The sequence below is a fragment of the Daphnia carinata genome, chromosome 5 (genome assembly GCF_022539665.2).
Source record: "Daphnia carinata strain CSIRO-1 chromosome 5, CSIRO_AGI_Dcar_HiC_V3, whole genome shotgun sequence".
Classification (NCBI taxonomy): Eukaryota; Metazoa; Arthropoda; class Branchiopoda; order Diplostraca; family Daphniidae; genus Daphnia; species Daphnia carinata.
The window spans coordinates 3,076,723-3,097,856 of NC_081335.1; the positions used below are offsets into that span (position 1 = coordinate 3,076,723).

Genomic DNA, 21,134 nt, shown 5'->3' on the forward strand with positions numbered 1-21,134 from the left:
AAAAAAAATTCCCAAGAAATGAAGTAGCTCGTTAGCGGTGTATGGGGTGAGGTAAAGATACACGAAGGCGGGACCTCGCCATCACTTGCTGCGTACAAGATGACTGCGTTTGTGTGTACACTCTCACCGTCGTCAAGTTAGCAGCTCGTCATCTTGTACGAAACGATGACAGAGAAAAAAAAAAAAAAAAAAAAAGAGGGGGAGACAAACAAATTCATATACAAAAAAAAAACCCACATCGAACGGAGGGAGCAAAAGTCATTTCGTTCTATTCTCGGCATGTGGCAGGTCATTTTCAAAATTAAAGCCAAAATCCTATTCGTCTTTTGGCTGGAATGTTTTTCAAAAAAAAAAACCTATCGTTGATTAACTGATAAGACGGAAAGGTAAGCGAATTCTTCCTGCAACAATAAAATGAATCCATCAGCTGGTGCGGAAAACGGGAAATTCGGGACGAACAATCGCATCTACGCAGCTGTAACAACAGGACCTACAACGCACCCACTCGCTATTTATATAGCAAAGCAATAATCACGTCCCACGCCATCAATGTCTTATATTCCAGTGCTCTTATTCCGTCTTATATTCTGCGTCTCCCTCCAGCGCCGATTTTCACTGCTTCCTCCTTTACGCGCACAAGATCATTCTGATTTTTTTTTTTTTTTTTACACACTCACGGCGGCGGGGGGGGGGGGTTCTCTTCCCTGTAGACCCGTCATAACCCGGTCAAACGAGACAATTATTGCGCAAATGGCCCCGTTTCTTTATTTCCTCGCACTTTCTTAACAGCAAAGAGTGCTCACGGTAATCTTTCAGGATTTTTTTTTTTTTTTTGAAAGTAATATTATCCAACTGATTACATCAACCGCAGGGGTCGCCTTTTGTCGGGAACTGTTACATTAGGCCGTAACCCCCCACTGTTTTGTTTTTTTCCTATGTTGGGGTTTTGTTCTTACACACAAAAAAAACAAAAAAACAAATGTAATAGACCCTATAGGCATATTCCTGACTGTTAAAAAAAAAGGTTCCCTTTTTTGAGGTTGGAAAAAGAAGCCGGTCAAAAAAAAAAACAACATGACGGTCGTGCACACACGTCATCACGCTCACCTATGGCAATAGCGCGTGACACGCAAAAAAAAACAAAAAAAAAACAAAAGTTGTAACCGATTAACTGGGGTCCTTTTCCATGTACATATCCATAGCCCGGCAACTGATATAGAAACGATGCTTTTTCCTTCCTTGGCTTGCAAATCGAATTAGCCTTATACGCACGCGTGACCGAACGTGTGTGTGTGCGCACGTCCGCTGCACCCCCCTCCCCCCCCCATCTTTATTTTCGACCTTCTATATCTGCGTTGTTGTGTTAGCGCTGCAAACAATATCGGTACAGTGCAGCGTCTGTATGTACGCGAGTACGGAAACAGACGCACATGTGCAGAACGAACTTTTTTTTTTTCCTTCCGGTCTTCCCTTTCGATCTTGTAAAGAGAAATAAAAGGCCCAAGAAGTTTGGAGAGAGTGTTGGAAATCGATCGTCGTGCTCGTATGGCTTAAATAAGTATTACAAGAGACAAAGTTCGACTACCAAAACCTCTTGCCACTTGACAATTCAGACGACAATGACGCTGACGAAAGGCGGGAAAAAAATAAAATAATAAATGCGTATCCTTTAAAAGTCTTCGTATGTGTTTCAGGGCGGACACACCCCTTTGAGCCGTAATAATAAGCAGTCGAAAACTATAAGAAGCGGGGCGTGCTCCGATGGATATCAAAATGAGAAGCCAGTTGAAAGTCAATGAAGCTCGTAACGATGACATCATTAACAGCAAATTTAGAGCGAAAAAGAGAATCATTTTTTTTTACGACGGCCAAAAAAGAAAGTAATGCGCGAAAATAAAAAATGTTATTTGGAAAAAATCAAAATAGAAAAAAAAAAAAAAAAAAAATCTTTTTCTAGCTATTGAATTTAACGATAAATTGTCGGAGAGTCGCGCGTGCGTCCGTGATTGTGTCAATTTATTGATCACATCCGGATGACACGGTCAATAAAAATCGTTAGCCAAGATAGAAACTTGGAAGGTGAAACAAAATACATGACAAGCCTTTAAAAAAAAAATTCCAAAATTTTCAAATAACAGTCAATAGGTTTGGGCAATCATTAGCAATGCTCACCCGGAATTCGAATTTCGAGAAAAAAAAAAAAAACGGTAGCATTCCCCGTTCTTGATTAAAACGATGTATTACGAATACCACCCCTCAAAGTAGATTGGTCTTTTACCCACAAAAGCAAAATGAATAGGGAAAGATGTATCCATTTCCTGCCAATATACATATTATATACGTGGCTGGTTATGAACGATGTAATACAAAAGGTCCTCTTCCCCCCCCCCCTTCATCAGAACGCTGGCGGCCCTATTCCATATGCACTTGTACCCATCAATAAAGAAAGGCTAACTCTGTTTGTCGACGTCACGTTAATGGGCGTCACACAGACGACTGTAAAAAAAAAAAACGGAAATCTCCCCCCCCCCGTTCGTCATTTTTTACTGCACATGATCCAACGTTTGCCTGCACAAGACGCAAATGTGACAACATGATACATCGAAACAATTTGTTTTTTGTTTTTGTTTTTTGCGTAACTTATTACGTAAGGCCTCCCCTGACTGATTCACGTCAGTTGACACAACGATCGTTTCTCCGGAAATAACAACACCGACACACAAAAGTATTACTACCCCAACAACATTTGGTCTGAAAATTCTCGAAGCGAAAAGACGCTGTGCTCGAGTTCGCAAGAAAGAAAGAAAAAAACAAAACAAAAGCTAAACACAATGTGTACCCGTACGTGAACCGTTCAAGTAGCACAAACCGAGGAGAGTTTGGCTGGTCGGCAACGAGTTGCAATTTGCTGGCCGTCGCATGTGCTTTTAGTTTTATGTTTCGTCTGCGGTACGATGATACTGGGCGGTTCCGCGCAATCAAGCAGATTACACGGCCCAAAAAAATAAATAAATAAATAAAAACTTGTGCGCCTATTATGTCGGCGGCTTGTCCAAGGCTATATTCACACACGTGAAAAAGAAAAAGGTAGGGTGAAAACCGCACCTCTAGCACATAAGGCTTGATTGCCTAATGAGCTGCCCGCTTTAGTACCGACTCATTAACGTGTAGTCGTATACCATAGCGTGCTATTGGTCTGAAAACGAACCTCATAAACTTTAAGGACGCCACAGTAAAGCGATGATGAGCATCATATTATATGTAGACAACACATCAGAGGATTCAAAAATAAAATCGCCGCCATGATAATAGTATCACCCCCCCCCCAAGTAATTAGGTCTACGTGTATAAACATACCTGATTTCAATTCCACGGCCCAAGGCTCCAGTCCCAGCAAATTAACCTGTAGAAAAAAAAAACAAATTTACAAGTTATTCATTTTTAAGAAACAAAAGAATTTTGATTGAGTATTCATAGCGCACATGCAACGCAATTAACAGCGCGTCTATAAATTTAAAAAAAAAAAAAGTGCAAGGGCGTATATAAGACGTAGTTCATGCAGAGTATGCGGCAAGTTACTTTGAAAATCGACTAATACCCAACGACGTTTGGCATGCATCCGTTACATTGAAATCTCAATCTCGTTGCCCGGCAATCATGTAACTAAATTACTTACTAGTTCGGTATTAGACAGCGTTCCCGCCCCCCCCCCCCTTCCACCCTACCATCATTCGACGTTCTCCAGAAATTGACCATTCGCCATCGAGCGAAATGCCGTATAGATTTTCGCAGACTTGCATGTTTAATAACTTCGATCATCACCTCCTGTGATTAGCGTTGACGGTTATGATGGCCAAAGCCTCGTGGCACTCGCTTCACTTCAAACACAAGTGTGAAGTGTCCCCCCCCCCCCCCGTTTATTGTAAACGAAGAACCTTTAGGCCTGGCTAACATTGTCGGCTCAAAAAAAAAAACAGTGAATGTTGCAAGAACTGACTGCAAGAGAGAAACGACAAAGGACGTCATCAACTGCGTGATCTCTTGAAATATCGCCGGCACACGCTTGTTATTTGTACGGCTTTGAGTGTGTGTGGAAGGAATCATCGATCAGTAGGCAGGAGGAGGCGCTGACGTAGAGCATCGTCGACGATCTTTGCGTTGCGTGCCCGACGTCGATAGAAGACAACGTCCGAAACAACCAACTCGCCATATAAGCACCGGCTAATAAGTCACCACGCCCATTTCTTTTCTTTTTTGTCTTGTGAGCTCCTTTTCGAGAATGAAAAAAAAAATTTAAAGATAAAAGGTAATGGGATTTTTTTCTTCCACGGACCACCCGCAGAATTTTTTTAAAGTAAAAAAAAGGCCTAATAATTTGACTTTTGGAAACGCTTGAACGGGGGTAAAAAGCCATTGGGAAAAATGGTTGGCGAGTTTTAAAAAAAAAAAAAACGAGTTCTTTGCGTCTGTGCCAATTCATCGCGAACGCCATAGCTCATAAAAGAATAAAGAGGTGGGAATGCAGACGCGGCTCATTTGTTGGTGGCGTCGGAAACCCCGCGTGCCATCTCTTCGATCGCGCTATTTCTGACGCATTTGCAATTGTAAATCCATGCCAGTGCAAAACACCGTAGACATGGAGGGATATATATATAGATAACAAACCCCATTTTTCTTTTCTCTTTTTCTAAATCGAGTTTCAACTTTGAATTTATAGCCAGACAAACAATAAAATGTAAATTTCTCATAAAAGCACAGAAATCGGGGAGATATTTTTTAACTATAGAAAAACCCACGCACTGCTAAAAGTCTCAATTCTGCAAAATGGATTGGGGTATGTGTACGTTTTTAATACAATCTGATAAATCATCAAGGATTTCTTTTCCTTCTTCATTAGCAGCCAAAAAGAAAAGTATCGTGGTATAAAAACAAATAAAGACAATGGAAGCGTGATTGGATCGGGGCGAGAAGGGCAGCCCATCAGCAGCCAACATTTTTCTTTCCACCGTCAAACGCAATCATAATAAACTCTTCCTCTCCATTTTCAAGACGCTGATCCGATTCTTAAAACCTTTTTTTTCTTTTTTTTTTTTTTTGGCGAAGGAATCTCCCCATTTGTTATCCCTTCCCTGCGTGGGTATTATTTGACGTTGCACTTCAGACTTGAAAGTAATAACAATAATATAAAGATCCCGGGCCACACCTACTATTATGTGTAAATAGATCCGTGCCCCCTGCCGCCGTCCTCCGGTGCGGTTCTTTACGAGTATGGTCTCTTCCGGTAACGGATACCATTATAATACATTCACCTAAATGTGTCGACAGGATAGAAACTTGACTTGGCCTGACCTCAATCTTTAAATGACATCAACTCGAAATGTTTCACAAGTTACGCATTAAAAGGAGGGCGGGTGGCAGTTCTTTTTTTTTCCTCATCGAACGATATCGAAAATGCAGCGTGCCAAATTTCTTCCCCCCCCACCCCAACGAGTTACTATGATTATATCGTTCTTTCTCGATCGTAAATAGCAGATAGATATGCGTGTGTGTATGTGAGTCGAGCAGTTGTGCGTAAACTCACACACAGAGAAGAGAAAAAAATTAAGGGCGTTAGATCGAGCCCCTAAACAAACACGAATTTACTTATATCCAAATTTCACGTCAGCCGTTATTGTTTGCAGCATAGACGTGGAAAAATAAAAGCAGCACGCTACTTTGTTTTTTTAACTACACTCTAAACTTTTTTTGCCCTATGCTCGCACCTGCCCCCCTATACAAAATGTAAGGCCCAGCAATATGTTATTGATGCTGCATCATTTCGTTTTCTTATTTTCAGGATGTCGAGGACATCGATTGGAAATGGATTTTAACGTACAAATATAGGATGTGTACAATTGCACGCGTCTTTTCTAGGAAAGCCAACGATTGGCACTTTCGCCCCCCCCCCTCCCATTGCTAAAATCGTTTTCTGCAGACGATTCCATCGTATTGCACCATTCCAGCCCATTTTTACGGCACTAGATTTACGGGGTACGATAGAATCGCCTGATGGAAATTTAGTTTCGATCGTTAGGGTATTGGTCGGACTCATAGAGAAACGTATGCAAAGAAAAAAAAAGCAGCATTCGTGCTCTTGCAATCGGTACAAATCAAATGAGTTTCTCTCTCAGCGGCGTGGAGCAGAAGCTTTTGAAGTCCATTATCAAATTCAAAAATGTTTTTTTTTATTTTATATTAGCTGCTTTTTCCTGTACGGGCTACATTCCTATATTTCACCTCCCACGTTGTTTGGTCTTGTCACGAAAATTACGGCTGCGTTTGGCATAAAAGAAAAGAAAGTGCCTTAATACTTTCGGTGGCTGTTTTGAGCATTTGACGTGTCATTACCGGGAAAGAAAAAAAGGGGAAGCTAAAGGAGGAGGATAAAAAAAAAAAACACCAAACTCCCGATACTACAACATGAGGACATAGAAGCGTCCGGACAGATAAAGGAATTCAAGTCCATCTTCAACAAAAAGCCTATCACTAACTGCTTTTACTCGGCCACTCCCGTTCTTTTTGAGGGCTGATGGCACAGAATAGGGGAGTGCGCTTGCAGAGTCAACAAAAGCCCATAAAAAACACGAACTGTCAAATAATATTTAAAAAAAAAAGATGAAAAATCCAACAAAAGGAAAAAAAGACAAACAAGAAAAAAATTCGTAATAATAAAAATGGCAGCGTGTGGGAGAGAATAAAAGACGAGCAGCTTCTAGTTGGTTTCGTCAATAGACTGTGAAGAACGTCATTCAATATGTGACAGTTGGTGGGAAAAGCGAACTGAAAACTCTTGTATTTGAGTTGTTAAAAAGCCAGAGGCTTTCGCAAGTCAAACAAAGAAAATCTAGACGCGAACGGATAGCGACAATAAAGGGACGAGAAAGGCCAACTTTGATAGAGCCGGATTGAGTAGTTCGGGATGAAATCCATCATCAATCGAATTCACAAATGTGGGATTACGAAAAAATCTAGGATTACTCTCACTAACTTTAGACAACACTTTAACTGGCGGGGATATCACTCCATTCTAACTTTTACAAACAATGAAGTGAAAAGAGGTCGAAACTTTCGTCTCCATTGGATAAAGAATGTCGCACGTCTCTTGTCGACAACTATCGTAAACAAACAAATGCCCAATCAAAGGGCTGTTGCCTCGAGGCATTTTACAAGTCTCGTGCCCGTTTGTCAATCAAACGGTATTTGAACTAACGCCATTTGTTGTTTTTTTTTTTCCCTTACGAACGAGACGTATTGCTTCTGTCGGGTCTCGTAATAATAAATATCACGCACGCAAGTTGTCACAACGTTGGTCCAACATCCGGCTTCTGTTTAAAAAACGAAAACAAAGAGAAAAAAAAAAGGCCAAAGAGCTCGTCAAATCCCTTCCCCAGTTTGTTTCTTTCAATAGGACCTTTGACAGTTGGGGAGAGATAGAAAATTCGATGGCCACACACTGGATTTAAACATTACAAAAGGGTTTCGGAAACACGTCAGTGCGGAGAGGGGAGGGGGGGACTTGTTATTATACGTATTTGTGTCTACTTTCGACCGAGGGGAGGGGGGAATGTCACGCAAAGCTAGTCACATACATGACTCATACAGTGTCATGGCAATAACAGCAGGTTGACAATGAAACGCTTCGAGGTGTAATTAAGCGGAGCCAAAGTTTTTACGTGCGCCCGGGTAAAACGAGTAGAACGAAGGCATGAACCGACACGTGACAGCATCGCTATTATCAGATTCTATTGCAACGAGAAGATTCAATATCACTGTGTTTTTAGTGTGCCGACTTAACACGTAAACGAAAGGAAAAGTTCTGGGATATAGCTTCGCCAATCACGTATCAGTTGGTCAAAATGCTGTCGATCTTTGCCTGGGTTAGCCTTTTCAATAGTGTGAGCAATTGGGTTTGAACATCATCGATTCACTTCACAGTCGATCAAGACTTTTCACGAAGAAATGTGTGGAATCAAAGTAAACGCAATCCCAGGACGCAGTCGCGGTAGAAAACGGGCCGAAAAGGGAATGCATCTCAATCGATTTGTTTTCGTTCGCCTGGTTCTGCGTACATACTGCGACTTTAGAGTAAAACGGCGAGTAACTTACAGTCTATGTAGGTTGCAGGACGAGCATAAACTGGAAATGAAATCGCGGATGGAATTGCAAATGCGACAAATCGCATTCAAGGTTTTGTAGACGAAACAAAAGGATAGTTCCGTCTACGAAAATTGTTTACGTAGTCAAATATGAAGAAAAACAAAACATTTCCCATTTTGTCCAATGCAATATTTAAGGTACATTGGACATGAAAACTCGAAGTTGAACAAGCAGTTGCCTGGAGCTAAAAATGCTTTCATTTCTACATGCACGAAGAGAAGTTATATGGCAGTCAGTTTTATTGCACAAACGGGACCACCTATCCAATAGATTTCAAGGATACAAATGTCCTCTTACACGACACCGTTTAACGATCTGTTCCAACATGGCAATAACAGATAAAGAGAAACTGGACAAACAAAAAATGCCTGTTTAGATAAAACTAAATTTGTGGTAACGAAGTAAAAAAAGCTGTTCCAGACATTTTAAAATAACTAGGATGATACGATCAACTGCGAAAATTTTCCCCCTGGCTACGTGAATAATCTGCAAATGGAGCTTAACAAAGTTCTTGGCCATAACGAGTTTTAAGTCGAAAATGCTATGATAATAGGATGTCCCTACGTTGCGGAATAATGCAAGAATGGATATACGGTGGCTAAGAAACGCGAGTACCATTTGCATGTCCGTTACACATGCGAAAAGGGAACGTGGTTAAATCGATGATTCGAACAATTTTAAAACCTCAGATTCAAGCAATCTGGACCGCATATCTCAAAATAACAAATAGGGCAATGAAGCTATTGACTTACAAGTTTTGCCCCGCAGACACAGCCATCATGGCACCCAATGGAACACGAACGGTGCGTGGGCGCAGCGGAAGACGTTGAACATCGGTGACAAGATAAATATCTGGGACCCAACATTTCTGCGAAACACTTATTCTTCTTTGGAAAATGTTAGATCTAGAAAAACAAAAGAGCAAATATTTAGCATATAAACAACATTCTGCATTGATTTTTAGAATTCGGTGAACGTCTGTCGTTTTATCACTAATCCCCCTCCCCCAAATCTTTCTTTCTAAGTTCGGTACGAAGTGATGGATCACATCCAATGAAAAACGTTAACCTAGTCATGAGAAAATAGTTTACCACTATGTTCAACAAATCATCAAACCTAAATATGGCGAATCAAGAGGATGTCTTATTTCAATGAAAGCCAGTAGCTACTAAAACCCCATATTGAATTCGACAAATATTCAACGTAACGAAAGTAAGAAACGAAATCTCAAGCCCACAAAACGTATTTAGCTGGGCGAATTCAAATTGCAAAGAGAGCCATGGTGGAATAGAACAATGGCACAGATTGCGCGCCATGCCAATTGCAGCACATAATCTCCATTTTGATTTCCCTCCAAAATGAACAAAGGGTTACGTCTTACTTCATTGAAAAACTAAAAACACAATCTTTACAAAAAAATATACGTTGAGACACCCCAAAAGGATGTTACGGTTGTGTTTCAAAACTGCATGTATCAGAATTTAGCACCTTTAGAATAAAATTAATTACTTTTAGATCACTGAGCGTACCGTCCATCATGTGATGCTTAAGGCTACAAGGAATTCATGGAAATAATTCAAACACTCTTCCATTTTCAGCCCCATCAATCACAACATATACACAATTACATCATACTGGAAACAGAAAACTGACTTACTTGATTCTTTCTTGCATTTTTCCTTAATTTAACTGGAGAGCGTTTGTGAGGAGCAACCAACGCGTGAAACAATCGCACAAGTGGTTCTGCGAACATGGCGGTAATGACTAAATGACTCAGAGATTTTTGCTTACCCAACCTACCTTTCCGTGGGATTTGATTGGTTGCCGCTCAAAAGTCGGCCATCATGTTAAAAAAAAAACAGGAATGGAAAAAAGGTTTCCGCAACCTAAAAAAAAAAAGAAAATTAATTATCAAATGCGATTATACTCATAAGTGTTTCAGTACATTTACTCGAATTATCAAAAGAAAATTTTAAGACATCAAATGGTAACTTTTGAAACGAGAAATCAGATCGAAATTGGCAAATAATTTTCTTAAGTCATCATTTTGGTTTTTCTCAGACAACTGAATATTCTAACGCCTTACAATGCATGTACACTGTATTGATTAATTAGATCATCCCTGGGTCTACAGGTATTAAGAAGATTATACCGATCACGACTTCTATCCAACTTGAACTGCCTTGCTTCCTAATAGGTGGCAGCAGCATTTTGACAGTTTGAAAGCAGACTACGTGGCAATCTTGTCTACCATCGTCAAGTTAAGTTGTTATGACAGAATGGAAAACGAAGATGGACTTCTCAAACTTGTATTTAGCGGAAACGATCTCAAAGGTCAAATTTTAATATTTTTCATCTAAATAAAGTGTTTCATGCCAATATTCTTGTATTTACAGATCTCTCGGCAAAGTTCGAACAGCTCAATCTCACAACAATTGATGCCAGCCAATACCTAAAACAGTTAAATTCACTGGGCTTAAAGAAATTGGGTGGGTGCACAAATAAATATCTTAAATATTGCTATTTCAATTATGAATTCTGTTTTTTTTTGCAGGGAATGAGATTAATAGGATAGCAGAAGAGAAGACATCCATCATCAACCAAACTCAGGAGCTAGCGTTTCAGGAATACCCAACTTTTATTGAAACAGCTCAATGCACAAAAGAAATTTTCCAAAATGTATGTTACATTCGTATCATGTAAAACTATTACAATTAATTCCTGTTGTCATTTACAGTTCCAAAAAGTGAGCCAGAGCACAGAGAAGTTGACCTCTGGTCTGACAACTTTAAAAGAGAAATGTTTAGAGTTTTCTCAAACAGCCCAATCTTTAAGTGCGGCGAGACGGTTAACAAGTTTGGCATTGTCCCGACATACACAACTGTTGGAAATCCTAGAACTACCGCAGCTTATGGATACGTGCGTCCGCAATGGATATTGGGAGGAGGCACTTGAACTAGCTTCTTACGTGGCGCGCTTAGAGCGTAAATTAGGATACATCCCCTTGATTGTGGTATGGAAACTTCAGTACGGTCTCCTCGGAATACGTGTATTTACTTTTCATATTTAAAAAAAAAAATAGAAAGTAGCTCAAGAAGTTCAGTCGTGCACGCGGTTGATGCTGAGTCAGTTAATAGCTCAGCTGAGAATGCCAGCACAACTTCCACATTGTTTGAAAGTAGTGGGATACCTGAGGCGTATGGGTGTCTTTTCCGAAGAGGAAATTCGCCTTAAATTCCTCCAAGCTAGAGATTCTTGGTTTAAATCTACATTGGAAGAAATTCCGAAAGAAGATGGTACTATTAATCTTTGCCGAATTCATTGCTCTCCTTTCATTGTGGTGACATTACTTTGACAGCTTATCAGCATATTCTGAAAACCGTGGAATTGAGCCGTGTGCATCTGTTCGACATTGCCACGCAGTATCGTGCCATATTTACTGATGAAGATCCACTAGTATTAGCCAATCAAGATCCAAACACAAATGAATCTGCCATCTATTACTCGTGGCTAATTCAAAAGGTGATTATTTCCACCGTTATTCTCTTTTCGTATCCTGTAAATATTTGCATTGTAATGACAGATAACGGAATTTTTGGCGGCACTTCAATCCGACCTGCCCAAGGTTTCGCCGTCTTCGCTGGAGTCCGTGTTTGGGCAATGCATGTATTTTGGCCTTAGTTTCGGCCGTATCGGATCAGACTTCCGGTCGCTGCTTGTGCCGCTTTTCTCGCAGGTGGTCTATGATCGATTTGTCCACTCAGCCAATAAGTCTGAGGCGCAGTTCGCAGAAGCCATGGCCAACTTTAGCTTGACACGCACCAATTCGCTTGGAAGTAATGCTAGTTATTCATATATCCAATCGGCTCCGTCCTCCGCCGACCAAATCCAGCCACCTTATAGCCTTCTAAAATTTTCGCCGTTGGCTGAATTGTGCAATGGGTTGATTGCCGCCTTTAACGAATTACGTATCTGTGCTCCGGTTCAGTTGGTCAACCTGGTCGTTCGCAAACTAGAGCAAACTCTCCGCAATTGCTCGCAAATTGTTGCCGACTTTCATCGACAAGAGATGGGGGCTTTTACAGCCAATGAAGAGCTAGAATTCACCAAATGTTTACAACTATACCGCACCGAATTTATGTTATACATCCAAAAGATACTTCAAATTATGTTTTCACCTGCGCTAATCTCCGCCCAAACGGGTTACACAACTGGAGAAATAGTGAAACAAGAGCTATGCAACCTTAACAAGAGTTTTATTCTCGATCCCATCGACCACCTGCTCACCAAAGAAGAGTCCTTGCCAGAATTAGCTTTGTTTACGTCATCATCTCTTAAGCTTGAAACTCAAACAGAGGCGAAAAATCGTGAGGACATTGTCAGACCAATTGATGAATCAGTAACCGAACGATTGCTGAAGAATGGCACTCAAGACGGAGAAACGTTGACCGCTGAACATGACCAGCATGAGGCAAAACTTGAGACGAGTGAACCTGTTCCTGAACACGAAACACATCCTGATATCGTCATAGAATCCGAAACCAAAACTGAAATCGAACCAGAACTTAGGTCGGATCCAAGTGAAAGTCATACAGTACAATTTGTAATAGGGGCTTCTGAAGTGCTGACGATTCACCCATCAGCTGAAAACCTGGAACCCGAAACGGATGCGATTTCTAATCAGGAACGAAGTAGTGAGCCTGAGCAAGAAGCAGAAAACGATCGAGAACATATTGTGAATACAACAGAAACTGAGCCTGTAAACACAGCGATAATTGATGGACCATCTTCATCAGTTGAAGTGGAACAAGAAAAAAACGAAATTAGTTGAAATAGATCGTTCTGCATTGTTGTTACTAACTTTATATTCAATGACTGGTACGTTCTGCAAAATCCTGTGATCAATAGAAGGCACCCAGACACCCAATTCTTATGTTTTAAATGTAATTTTTCAACGGTGCTGAGGAATTCAGAGCGACTTCAATTGGACACGAAAGCTAACTGGGAAAAAAGTGTATTTCGTTGAAAATATTCAAAAGCGATAGATTTAGTAGTAGCTAATAAGAAGGGAGAAAAGAATGTAACGTTTTCGTTTGTTTTTTTACAAAGAGTCTGTTGAATGATCGGTATCGGTCTGAGACGTTAGAAGCCATTAAACGGAACTATTCGAGTTGCTGCGAATTTGGCCACCAGCCGACTGACTGGTCACCGTATTGACACCTCGGCCGCTAGCAGATTGTCCGGAATTGCGGTTGGTACTCCATCCAGAGTTAGTTTGCTGGTCGTCTTCGTTGTTGCTATCAGAGTTGTACAGCCGAGTGTAATATGGAGACGTTGGATCTAATGGCGAACGCTTGAAAGAGCTGCTTCCACCTAAGTAATGAGTGGTTACTATGTTGCTTCCATTTTAAACTGTATAAAACAAAACGCGAGATATTACCAAACGTGTTGACACCGAATTGAGTGGGATTACTGTTGAACCCGCTCGGAATTCCAGTGTTGAATGAACTGAAGCTATTGAGCCCGTTATTAAACCCATTGAATCGGTTGTCGAAGCTACTGAAACCGTTGATTCCATTGCTCAAGCTCCCAAAATTATTGAAGCCGGTGCCAGTGTTGATACCATTCAAACTGCTGAGGCCATTCAGTCCACCGATGCCTGCGTTTCTGAAAGTGTTGACACCGCCGAGGCTGCTCAATCCTCCGACACCAGGGATATTGTTGAACCCATTCACGCCGTTGAATCCATTCAGTCCATTGATTCCCGAGAAACTTGAGACGTCGTTCAAACCCCCCAGTCCACTGAATCCATTAAAATTGTTGGTCATCGATCCTTGCCTGTTCGGCCAAAAACCTGAGCTAAGGCCAAATTGATTCGGTGCAGCAGCACTGACGCCAAAGGCTCCAGCATTAGTTCCATAAGGCGAATAAACCATCGTATTCCTGAAGGTCAATGGATTCAGAGATCCTTGCAGCGTTGGATTCAATCCCTCTACCCCAAACGTACCTCCCGCTAAACCATTCCCTGCAAAGTTGTTTCCTAAACCGGTACCCATGAAACTATTGGCCGTCAAACCTACCCCGAGACCCAGGCCAGCATTACCTGCAAAATTGTTGGTCAATAACCCATTTCCGAAACTTCCTGCGTTACCTGTATAACTATTACCGTACAAGCTATTTCCGAAACCAAACCACCGTTGGCTACAAAACCCGTTCCAAGGCCTGCATCGAATCCACCAAATCCTAATGCTCCACCAGGAGGTATGCTCCTACGGAATCCTGTTTTCTTCTCATCTTCCATAGTCTTGCCTTCGCCATTTGTGGCAAACACCAACATTGGCTTGCGTGATTCATTTTGCGGACCCGATGGATTCGGCTTGCCATCCGCCAGACTCTGCCCAACAAGGGCAATCTAAAAAATCAAACGTTTTAAAGGAAAAGTAAATATAACCTACCAACCAAAGTATTTGTAAGAATTACCACAAGGATGTGCATCAACGACATAGCAAATGTTTTTAGATGTGCATGTAGATTGGATTACTTCAAAGTACTGATGAAACATGTACATGTATGCCTCCATATATACCTTCTGATTTTTACGGTTGGACGATGGCAAAAGTAGTTTGAAGGTCTTTGATATTCACGAGGATCGAGGAGCCATATTGTATTAAGCGAGGGTTAGTAGAGCGGATGTTTAAAGGCAGGTTCTTAGGTCATCTTGCGAAGTGGTTTTTAAAAATAATGTAGATGAAATTATACAGACTGGACACAATTGTGTCGTGTGCCGTTCATTTAACCCCAACAGGTCGAGGCGGAAATATCAGTCATGTTTTGAGTCTAAAATTTCCATAATTAAACGGCTACTTCTTTGGGTCACTATGTCCCGTTTGTAAACGTTTCCTTATGTTGTAAAACCAACTGTGACAGGAAATAAACACAGCAATAGATTACCATATAAACTTTCATTTTTCACGAAAATCCGGCCAATCTTGGAGTCATTCTTTTTTTCTTTTATCGCAGATGCAGAAATTGCTTTGCGAATAGACTAGAGGTGAAGGCTATCTCCAATTTCATTGAAAAAAGAACTTTCAAAACACCACAAATGAATGGGCAATGTAAAATAATGTGTCCTAAGTCTTCGCATTGGATAGAGGCTGAAAACTGGTTGATCCGGTATACCGTTGAACGCAGTAACTTTCACCTTTCACCGACTGAATATTTCCTCATGACATCACTCGTGAGCCACACGACAGTCGCATTGGGAACTCTGAGCTCGAACACAACAGTTTGTTTTCATATAAAAGAGAATCGTATTCGAAGCAAAGGATATCATTCAACCAACAGCTTCCCGATCAGCTTACCAATCCAAGAGTCAGCTAACTGTTGAGTGATTTCAAATTAATTCTATCATCATGAAGACTGTGAGTTTACATTTATGTCATGTATTTAAACTTAAATTTGATTTCTTGATGATTATTTCTTATGTGCCAGATGAATCTTGTTGCCCTATTGGCACTGGTGGGCATCTGCAGAGCAGCACAGGATGGACTTAACATGAAGCGTGATGATCTTCAAGGATCTGAGAGCAACATTCAACGATCGTAATCCAAACTATGCGATGTGGTGATTATGTGGTAGCTAAAATGATATTATTAATAGATACGGATTCGGCTTTGGAGGCTCGGCTTACGGTTTGGGTGGCTACGGCGGAGGTCTTGGATATGGCGGCGGATTAGGAGGATACGGCGGCGGACTAGGAGGATACGGAGGAGGTCTAGGCGGATACGGCGGCGGGTAAGGCAGACTCATTTATAATAATCGTAAGTGCCGACGATCTTTAAGTTCATTTGTTTAGCCTTGGTGGATATGGTGGCGGTGGATACGGTGGATATGGTGGATACGGAGCAGGAGGATATGGCGGCTATGGAGCAGGAGGATATGGCGGATATGGAGCAGGAGGATACGGTGGTCTTGGTGGCTACGGAGGTTTAGGTGGCTACGGAGGTCTTGGTGGCTACGGAGGCGGGTAAGGACTGACTATTGCCTTGTATCATTTCTTACATCATGTTAAACCATTCTTCTAAGACTGGGCGGCTATGGATCCAGCTATGGCGGTTATGGCGGTTATGGATCAAGCTATGGATCAGGTTACGGCGGCATTGGCGGCTACGGTGGTTTGGGAGGTTACGGAGGCGGGTAAGGACATAGATTTCGTTACTTGGCAATACCATAGTTTCAATCAATATGTTTTAAAGACTCGGTGGCTACGGATCAAGCTATGGTGGATACGGCGGAGGGTATGGCGGTGGCTACGGCGGTGGCTACGGAGGCGGTTACGGGAGCAGCTACGGTGGTGGATATGGAGGTGGATATGGCACTCGCGCTTACTAGACCAAGGTCTATTCGGCGTCGCAGTTTTAACATCTCACCACCGATCCTTTTTCTTCTCGCTTTCCTTTTGATTTTCGATATGGAACTTTTGTATTTTCGGTCCTTAAAGCGTACCATTTAACTCCCCTTATGTGTCTGTAACGTTTACTCGTCTGCTTTCCCTTTGTGTGTTTTGAAACGGATTACGTAAATGAAAAAAAAAATGAAATTGAGAGCTTACTGTGCGTTTAAAAAATAGACATATTAAATCATGAATTTCTGGTTTAAATTTTTTTCTCATGGCGTTTTACATAAGAGGAATACGGAAACGCAAACACTGTTTGAGCCAACACTTCCAGGCAATTATAATTTTGATCTCAATCTCCAACATCACCTACCATGTCATAATAAACTATTTACAATGAATATATGCCAGACTATATAAGACATGTTTCGAAGTTGCCATAAATGTAAAACAACTTCAAATGTAACAAGCAACGAAAAGCTACGAAGCAGGGCAGGATCATTCTTGATTACACAATATGTTTATGATTTGACAATGTCTTAGACGTACGTGTAAAACTTGTTAAACAATGAAACGCGTTGTGAATGACAAAATGAATGTCTAAACATTGAAACGTGTTATATAAATCTATGGGGTACACAACAAGCTTTCCATGAGCAAGTCTATTGAATTCTAATGCCGCTCATATCGAAATACTATGAATTTGGGTTGAAAGTTTGCTGATTTGTACCGTTAATTTTTTCATCAATAATAACTTTCACCGTTTGCCAGGTTGATTGAAATCATTTTTCCTTATGACATCACCTAAGCGACACATGTGGCGCAACTAGTCGCATTGGAAGCTTTAACACAATAGTCTGAATTTCGTATAAAAAGCCTCGAGTTTCAAACATGCAATATCATTCACTCACCGGCTTCTAGTTCAGCTTGCCAATTTGCCTACCCGTACCAGTATCTCCGGCTTCGTTTCATCAACATGAAGACTGTAAGTTCAACCATTTTATGCACAAACATTTCAATGTGATTATTGGTAATACATTCTCGTTAGATGAGCATTATTGCCTTGTTGGCGCTAGTGGGAATTTGTTGGGCTTCATCGGATGGACTCAAGGTGAAACGCGATGATCAATTCGAAGGAGACGAGAGCCGCGTTCAAAGATCGTAAGTCAATTGAAGAACGTGTGGATAATATTGAATAGCTAACACTCACATTACAATTCTTAGTTATGGGTCTGTTGGCGGAGGATTCGGCGGCTACGGTGGCGGATTCGGCGGCTATGGTGGAGGATTTGGCGGATACGGCGGAGGATTCGGCGGATACGGCGGAGGATTTGGCGGGTACGGCGGATACGGTGGTTTGGGAGGATATGGTGGTCTGGGAGGATATGGCGGATATGGCCAAGGATCCAGCTACGGAGGCTACGGTTCCAGCTATGGTGGTTATGGATCCAGCTATGGCGGCTATGGAGGCTACGGCGGATATGGTGGATACGGTGGTGGCTACGGAGGTAGCTACGGTGGCGGATTCGGTGGTGGCTATGGTATTTCAGTTTTTAAATTTCCCTTAGATTATATGTTAATTATTTCGTTTAATTCAGGCGGTGGCATTGGTTACTAAGAAACTGCTGTGCTGAATATCCATTGAGCATCCAGTGTTAGCAAGTTTTCGTTAGCAATGCTTGATAAATGACCTTTGTTTTGAATGCGACCCCCAAATGTGATCATTTACTCGTCTTATTTGTTGGTGTAAGATTCTAATTTTGCATAGAATGTAAAACGCGTGAGATTGCAGGTCTTCAAATACACGCTGTCTTCACGAAAAGATTGTAAAGACCAAGAGATTTTTCTTTCAATACCACAAGATTCATGCATGAAGCAGTTTATTTTACAAGACATCATTAACATGCATTCAACTACATGGCCCTTTAGTCTGACTAATAGTTTTCAGTAGCGACAATTGTAAGAGAAGATGGAAACATAAACATTTGAAATGCATCAACGGTTTTATTGATGAAAAGGCTTTTTTTTATTGCGAGCAGTTTAAAAGAACTTTTAACAGTCGTGTTGCCATGACACGATAAAATGCAGCTATAAATTTCGAATGCATAAACCGGGGTTGCAAAAGGAATTTTCTTGAAAAAGTCTTGTCTAAAAATTACATTCTGGGGAATTCTTTTGCGACGACATTTTCCGCGTTTGCTATGCAGATGATTACTTTCTGTTAAGGGTATCAATCTTTTGAATTGCGTAAAACCAAATATGTGAATGCTATTTTTCTTGGCTTCAGATACAAATAAAGCTTTGCGACGTATCCATAAAGCTTTATGTATCCTGCGTTAGTGTAGATTCATCGTGATTATAGCGTAACGGTACCAGTAAACGAACGAAATTTCAAAGATATGAAGAGCAATGGGCAATAAATTGATGTCCTTGACACGAAACATGACGAGATTGAAAGATGAACGATCCCGATAAGTCACAGTGCCACGATTTAGCATATCTATAGGCCGATTGTTTTGGCTAACCGTCGTGACTGCACAAAGATCCTATGGAGATTGGTCTTAAAATAAAATACAAATATTTTAAGTTGTTTCCTTAAACTGTACTGCAATCGACCTGTGGGTCGGTACGGATATACTGTAGAGGAAGTGTCTCCCCTTCTCGTACACAATGTATACCTACTTTCGATAATTGTGTTTATACCTAATAACGGCTTCCTGCTTTCTCTCTCGAAAGGCAAATTCCGTTTTGAAGTTGCATACAGGACGCTTTCTCCGGTCAAGTAAAACGAGGTTAACTTCTTTTTCCTCGCAATCTTATAAAAAGGCTCTACAAACAATTTCATTTTCATCATTCACTGGCTGAGCTCCAACAGCATCATGGATCCACATCACCTCATCAGAACGGTAATAACAAAAAATATTCAAAAAAAGCTTTAAGTACAAATGATGAATTGCTTTTCGATTTAGTTTATTTTATTCGCTCTGTGCTGCACATTCACCTTAGCCGATGATTCGCAAGATCAAGCCCTAATGGCTCTTGCTGGCCTTACAGCCGCTGGGAATCGTCGCAGTTATGGTGGTGGCAATGCATACGGGGAACAATATCAACCAATTCCAATTCAACCTTACGGCTTCCAGCAACCGCAAGTGATTATCCCTCAAAAAGGAACGAAAGCCAAAGGCTGGACGAAGAATATTTTCAAATCATCAAACAAAGCAGCCAGTTCGTCCTACCCGTCTTATGTCATTGGACCATACGGTGGTCCATCAAACATAGGAGGAGCAGCGTACGCATCGCGATACGGCGACTACCCCAACGGCTATAATAATGGTTATTCCGGATCTTACGGATCGTCTTACGCTCCAGCTTATGTCCCACCTTACAAAAATGTCCCCTATGTCCCTCCGTATCAACCTCCATTTGCCAGCGGAGTAGGAGGATTCGATTTCTATCCAGTACAACCTCCTCTAGTCGGCTCCTCTCTATACGGATCACCGGCTTACGGTTCGTTTTACGGTCTTAATTACAACGGCAATTTCGGAGGGAATTATGGCGCAGTTGGGTTTGGTGCTGGATACCAATCCTACACTCCGACGTTAGTTGGAGCGTTTGACAATTATCGAGGACCGATCTATTACGGAGGATTCCGGCCAACATTGGGGCCTTATGGTGGCAAGCCGTTTAGCGATCTGTTGTCCGTAACGGATTCGTATGGTCGGCCACTCTTTCCTTACCCTTCGAACGCAGACCTTTTCGCAAAGAAGTCCGATTCCTAATTCATTTCTTGTTTCGCTCCTCAGTGTTCGATGAAATGTATCCCAAGAGTTTCGATCATACGTCAATCATTCGTTTTATCTATTAAGAGATATGTAACTATCATAGAGCAACCTTAATTAAACATGGATTATTTTCGAGTTTGTTTAAAAAATTTAAAAATAAATGTCTCCTTATTATTTTTGTGATGTCATTGTGCAAGGACAGTTTGATGAGCCAAATACATCCATAAACATGTCGGCTGTTCTCGCATCTTTTGTATTATGGACGGACATTTTGAAGAATACACCTGAATAAGAAACAGAACATTAGTAGAGTTAAGTGTAAAACCGTGTTCTGTCACGAGATAAGTTACAGGTAGACGCTATGGCCCTACATGTCTGATACCTACTGATTTTATAGCATCGTGTTTGTCATTGACCGTTTCAACGAAGCTCTTATCCTTCATCCCGAATCCATCGATTTACAGATTTATAGCAGTCAATGTTTAAATTATACTATCACCCGACGATCTGATCGAAGTAGGAAAAGTGGCCAAAACCTTTTCCATTTTCTTCTAGCCTGATCTTCTATCCACCACCTGAACTTCTATCTAATGCCATTTGATTGATTCGCAGTTTGGAAAATCGAAAATACAGAGAATAAGGTTTAACATAATGTTCTCTAATAGAACTCAAAGTCGCATCGTTCGGATGTATCCATCGAATTTTTAAACACGATAGAAGTACGTTATCTCTCTGACTGAAAATGTCTTGTAATCGGGGAC

General features: G+C 41.1%; 5 protein-coding genes across 8 annotated transcripts in view; 4 read left to right on the forward strand and 1 right to left on the reverse strand.

The window, feature by feature from the left end:
* Positions 1-18,415, forward strand: part of LOC132088008 (uncharacterized) — a 41,112-nt gene extending 22,697 nt beyond the window's left edge. Inside the window, exons 2-5 of one of the 2 annotated variants that reach the window (XM_059495510.1) lie at positions 17,557-17,576; positions 17,640-17,752; positions 17,816-18,132; positions 18,190-18,415. In XM_059495510.1, the coding sequence (XP_059351493.1) occupies positions 17,568-17,576; positions 17,640-17,752; positions 17,816-18,132; positions 18,190-18,209 (459 nt within the window). In that variant the 5' untranslated portion in view covers positions 17,557-17,567 and the 3' untranslated portion in view covers positions 18,210-18,415. Of the gene's footprint in view, positions 1-17,497; positions 17,577-17,639; positions 17,753-17,815; positions 18,133-18,189 lie in introns of those variants that run through there. The other variant, XM_059495509.1, reaches the window with a different exon arrangement.
* Positions 10,412-13,123, forward strand: LOC130695967 (conserved oligomeric Golgi complex subunit 8-like). Its single transcript, XM_057519026.2, has 7 exons — positions 10,412-10,530; positions 10,593-10,685; positions 10,751-10,875; positions 10,934-11,209; positions 11,279-11,492; positions 11,555-11,718; positions 11,780-13,123. The coding sequence occupies exons 1-7, from the start codon at positions 10,476-10,478 to the stop codon at positions 13,025-13,027; spliced, it is 2,175 nt and encodes a 724-aa protein (XP_057375009.1). The 5' UTR covers positions 10,412-10,475; the 3' UTR covers positions 13,028-13,123.
* On the reverse strand, positions 13,195-14,744 carry LOC130695994 (uncharacterized PE-PGRS family protein PE_PGRS54-like). The gene is made up of 4 exons (XM_057519062.1): positions 14,677-14,744; positions 14,389-14,608; positions 13,637-14,347; positions 13,195-13,569 (listed from the first exon to the last, which is right to left on the reverse strand). Exons 1-4 carry the CDS (start codon positions 14,698-14,700, stop codon positions 13,349-13,351), a joined length of 1,176 nt encoding a protein of 391 aa, XP_057375045.1. The 5' UTR covers positions 14,701-14,744; the 3' UTR covers positions 13,195-13,348.
* LOC130695796 (acanthoscurrin-2-like) lies at positions 15,446-16,842 on the forward strand. Of its 3 annotated transcripts, none has more exons than XM_059495507.1 (6): positions 15,446-15,617; positions 15,688-15,797; positions 15,856-15,990; positions 16,052-16,222; positions 16,282-16,343; positions 16,493-16,842. In XM_059495507.1, exons 1-6 carry the CDS (start codon positions 15,609-15,611, stop codon positions 16,585-16,587), a joined length of 582 nt encoding a protein of 193 aa, XP_059351490.1. In that variant the 5' UTR covers positions 15,446-15,608; the 3' UTR covers positions 16,588-16,842. The 3 variants fall into 3 exon arrangements, with proteins under 3 accessions (XP_059351490.1, XP_059351491.1, XP_057374831.2); XM_057518848.2 differs by having other exon boundaries at positions 15,448-15,617; positions 16,282-16,392; positions 16,452-16,842; XM_059495508.1 differs by lacking the exon at positions 16,282-16,343 and having other exon boundaries at positions 15,447-15,617; positions 16,452-16,842.
* A 1,041-nt stretch (positions 18,416-19,456) lies between the features above and the next one.
* LOC130695985 (uncharacterized) lies at positions 19,457-20,620 on the forward strand. Its single transcript, XM_057519050.2, has 2 exons — positions 19,457-19,497; positions 19,561-20,620. The coding sequence occupies exons 1-2, from the start codon at positions 19,471-19,473 to the stop codon at positions 20,368-20,370; spliced, it is 837 nt and encodes a 278-aa protein (XP_057375033.1). The 5' UTR covers positions 19,457-19,470; the 3' UTR covers positions 20,371-20,620.
* The last annotated feature ends 514 nt before the right edge of the window (positions 20,621-21,134 follow it).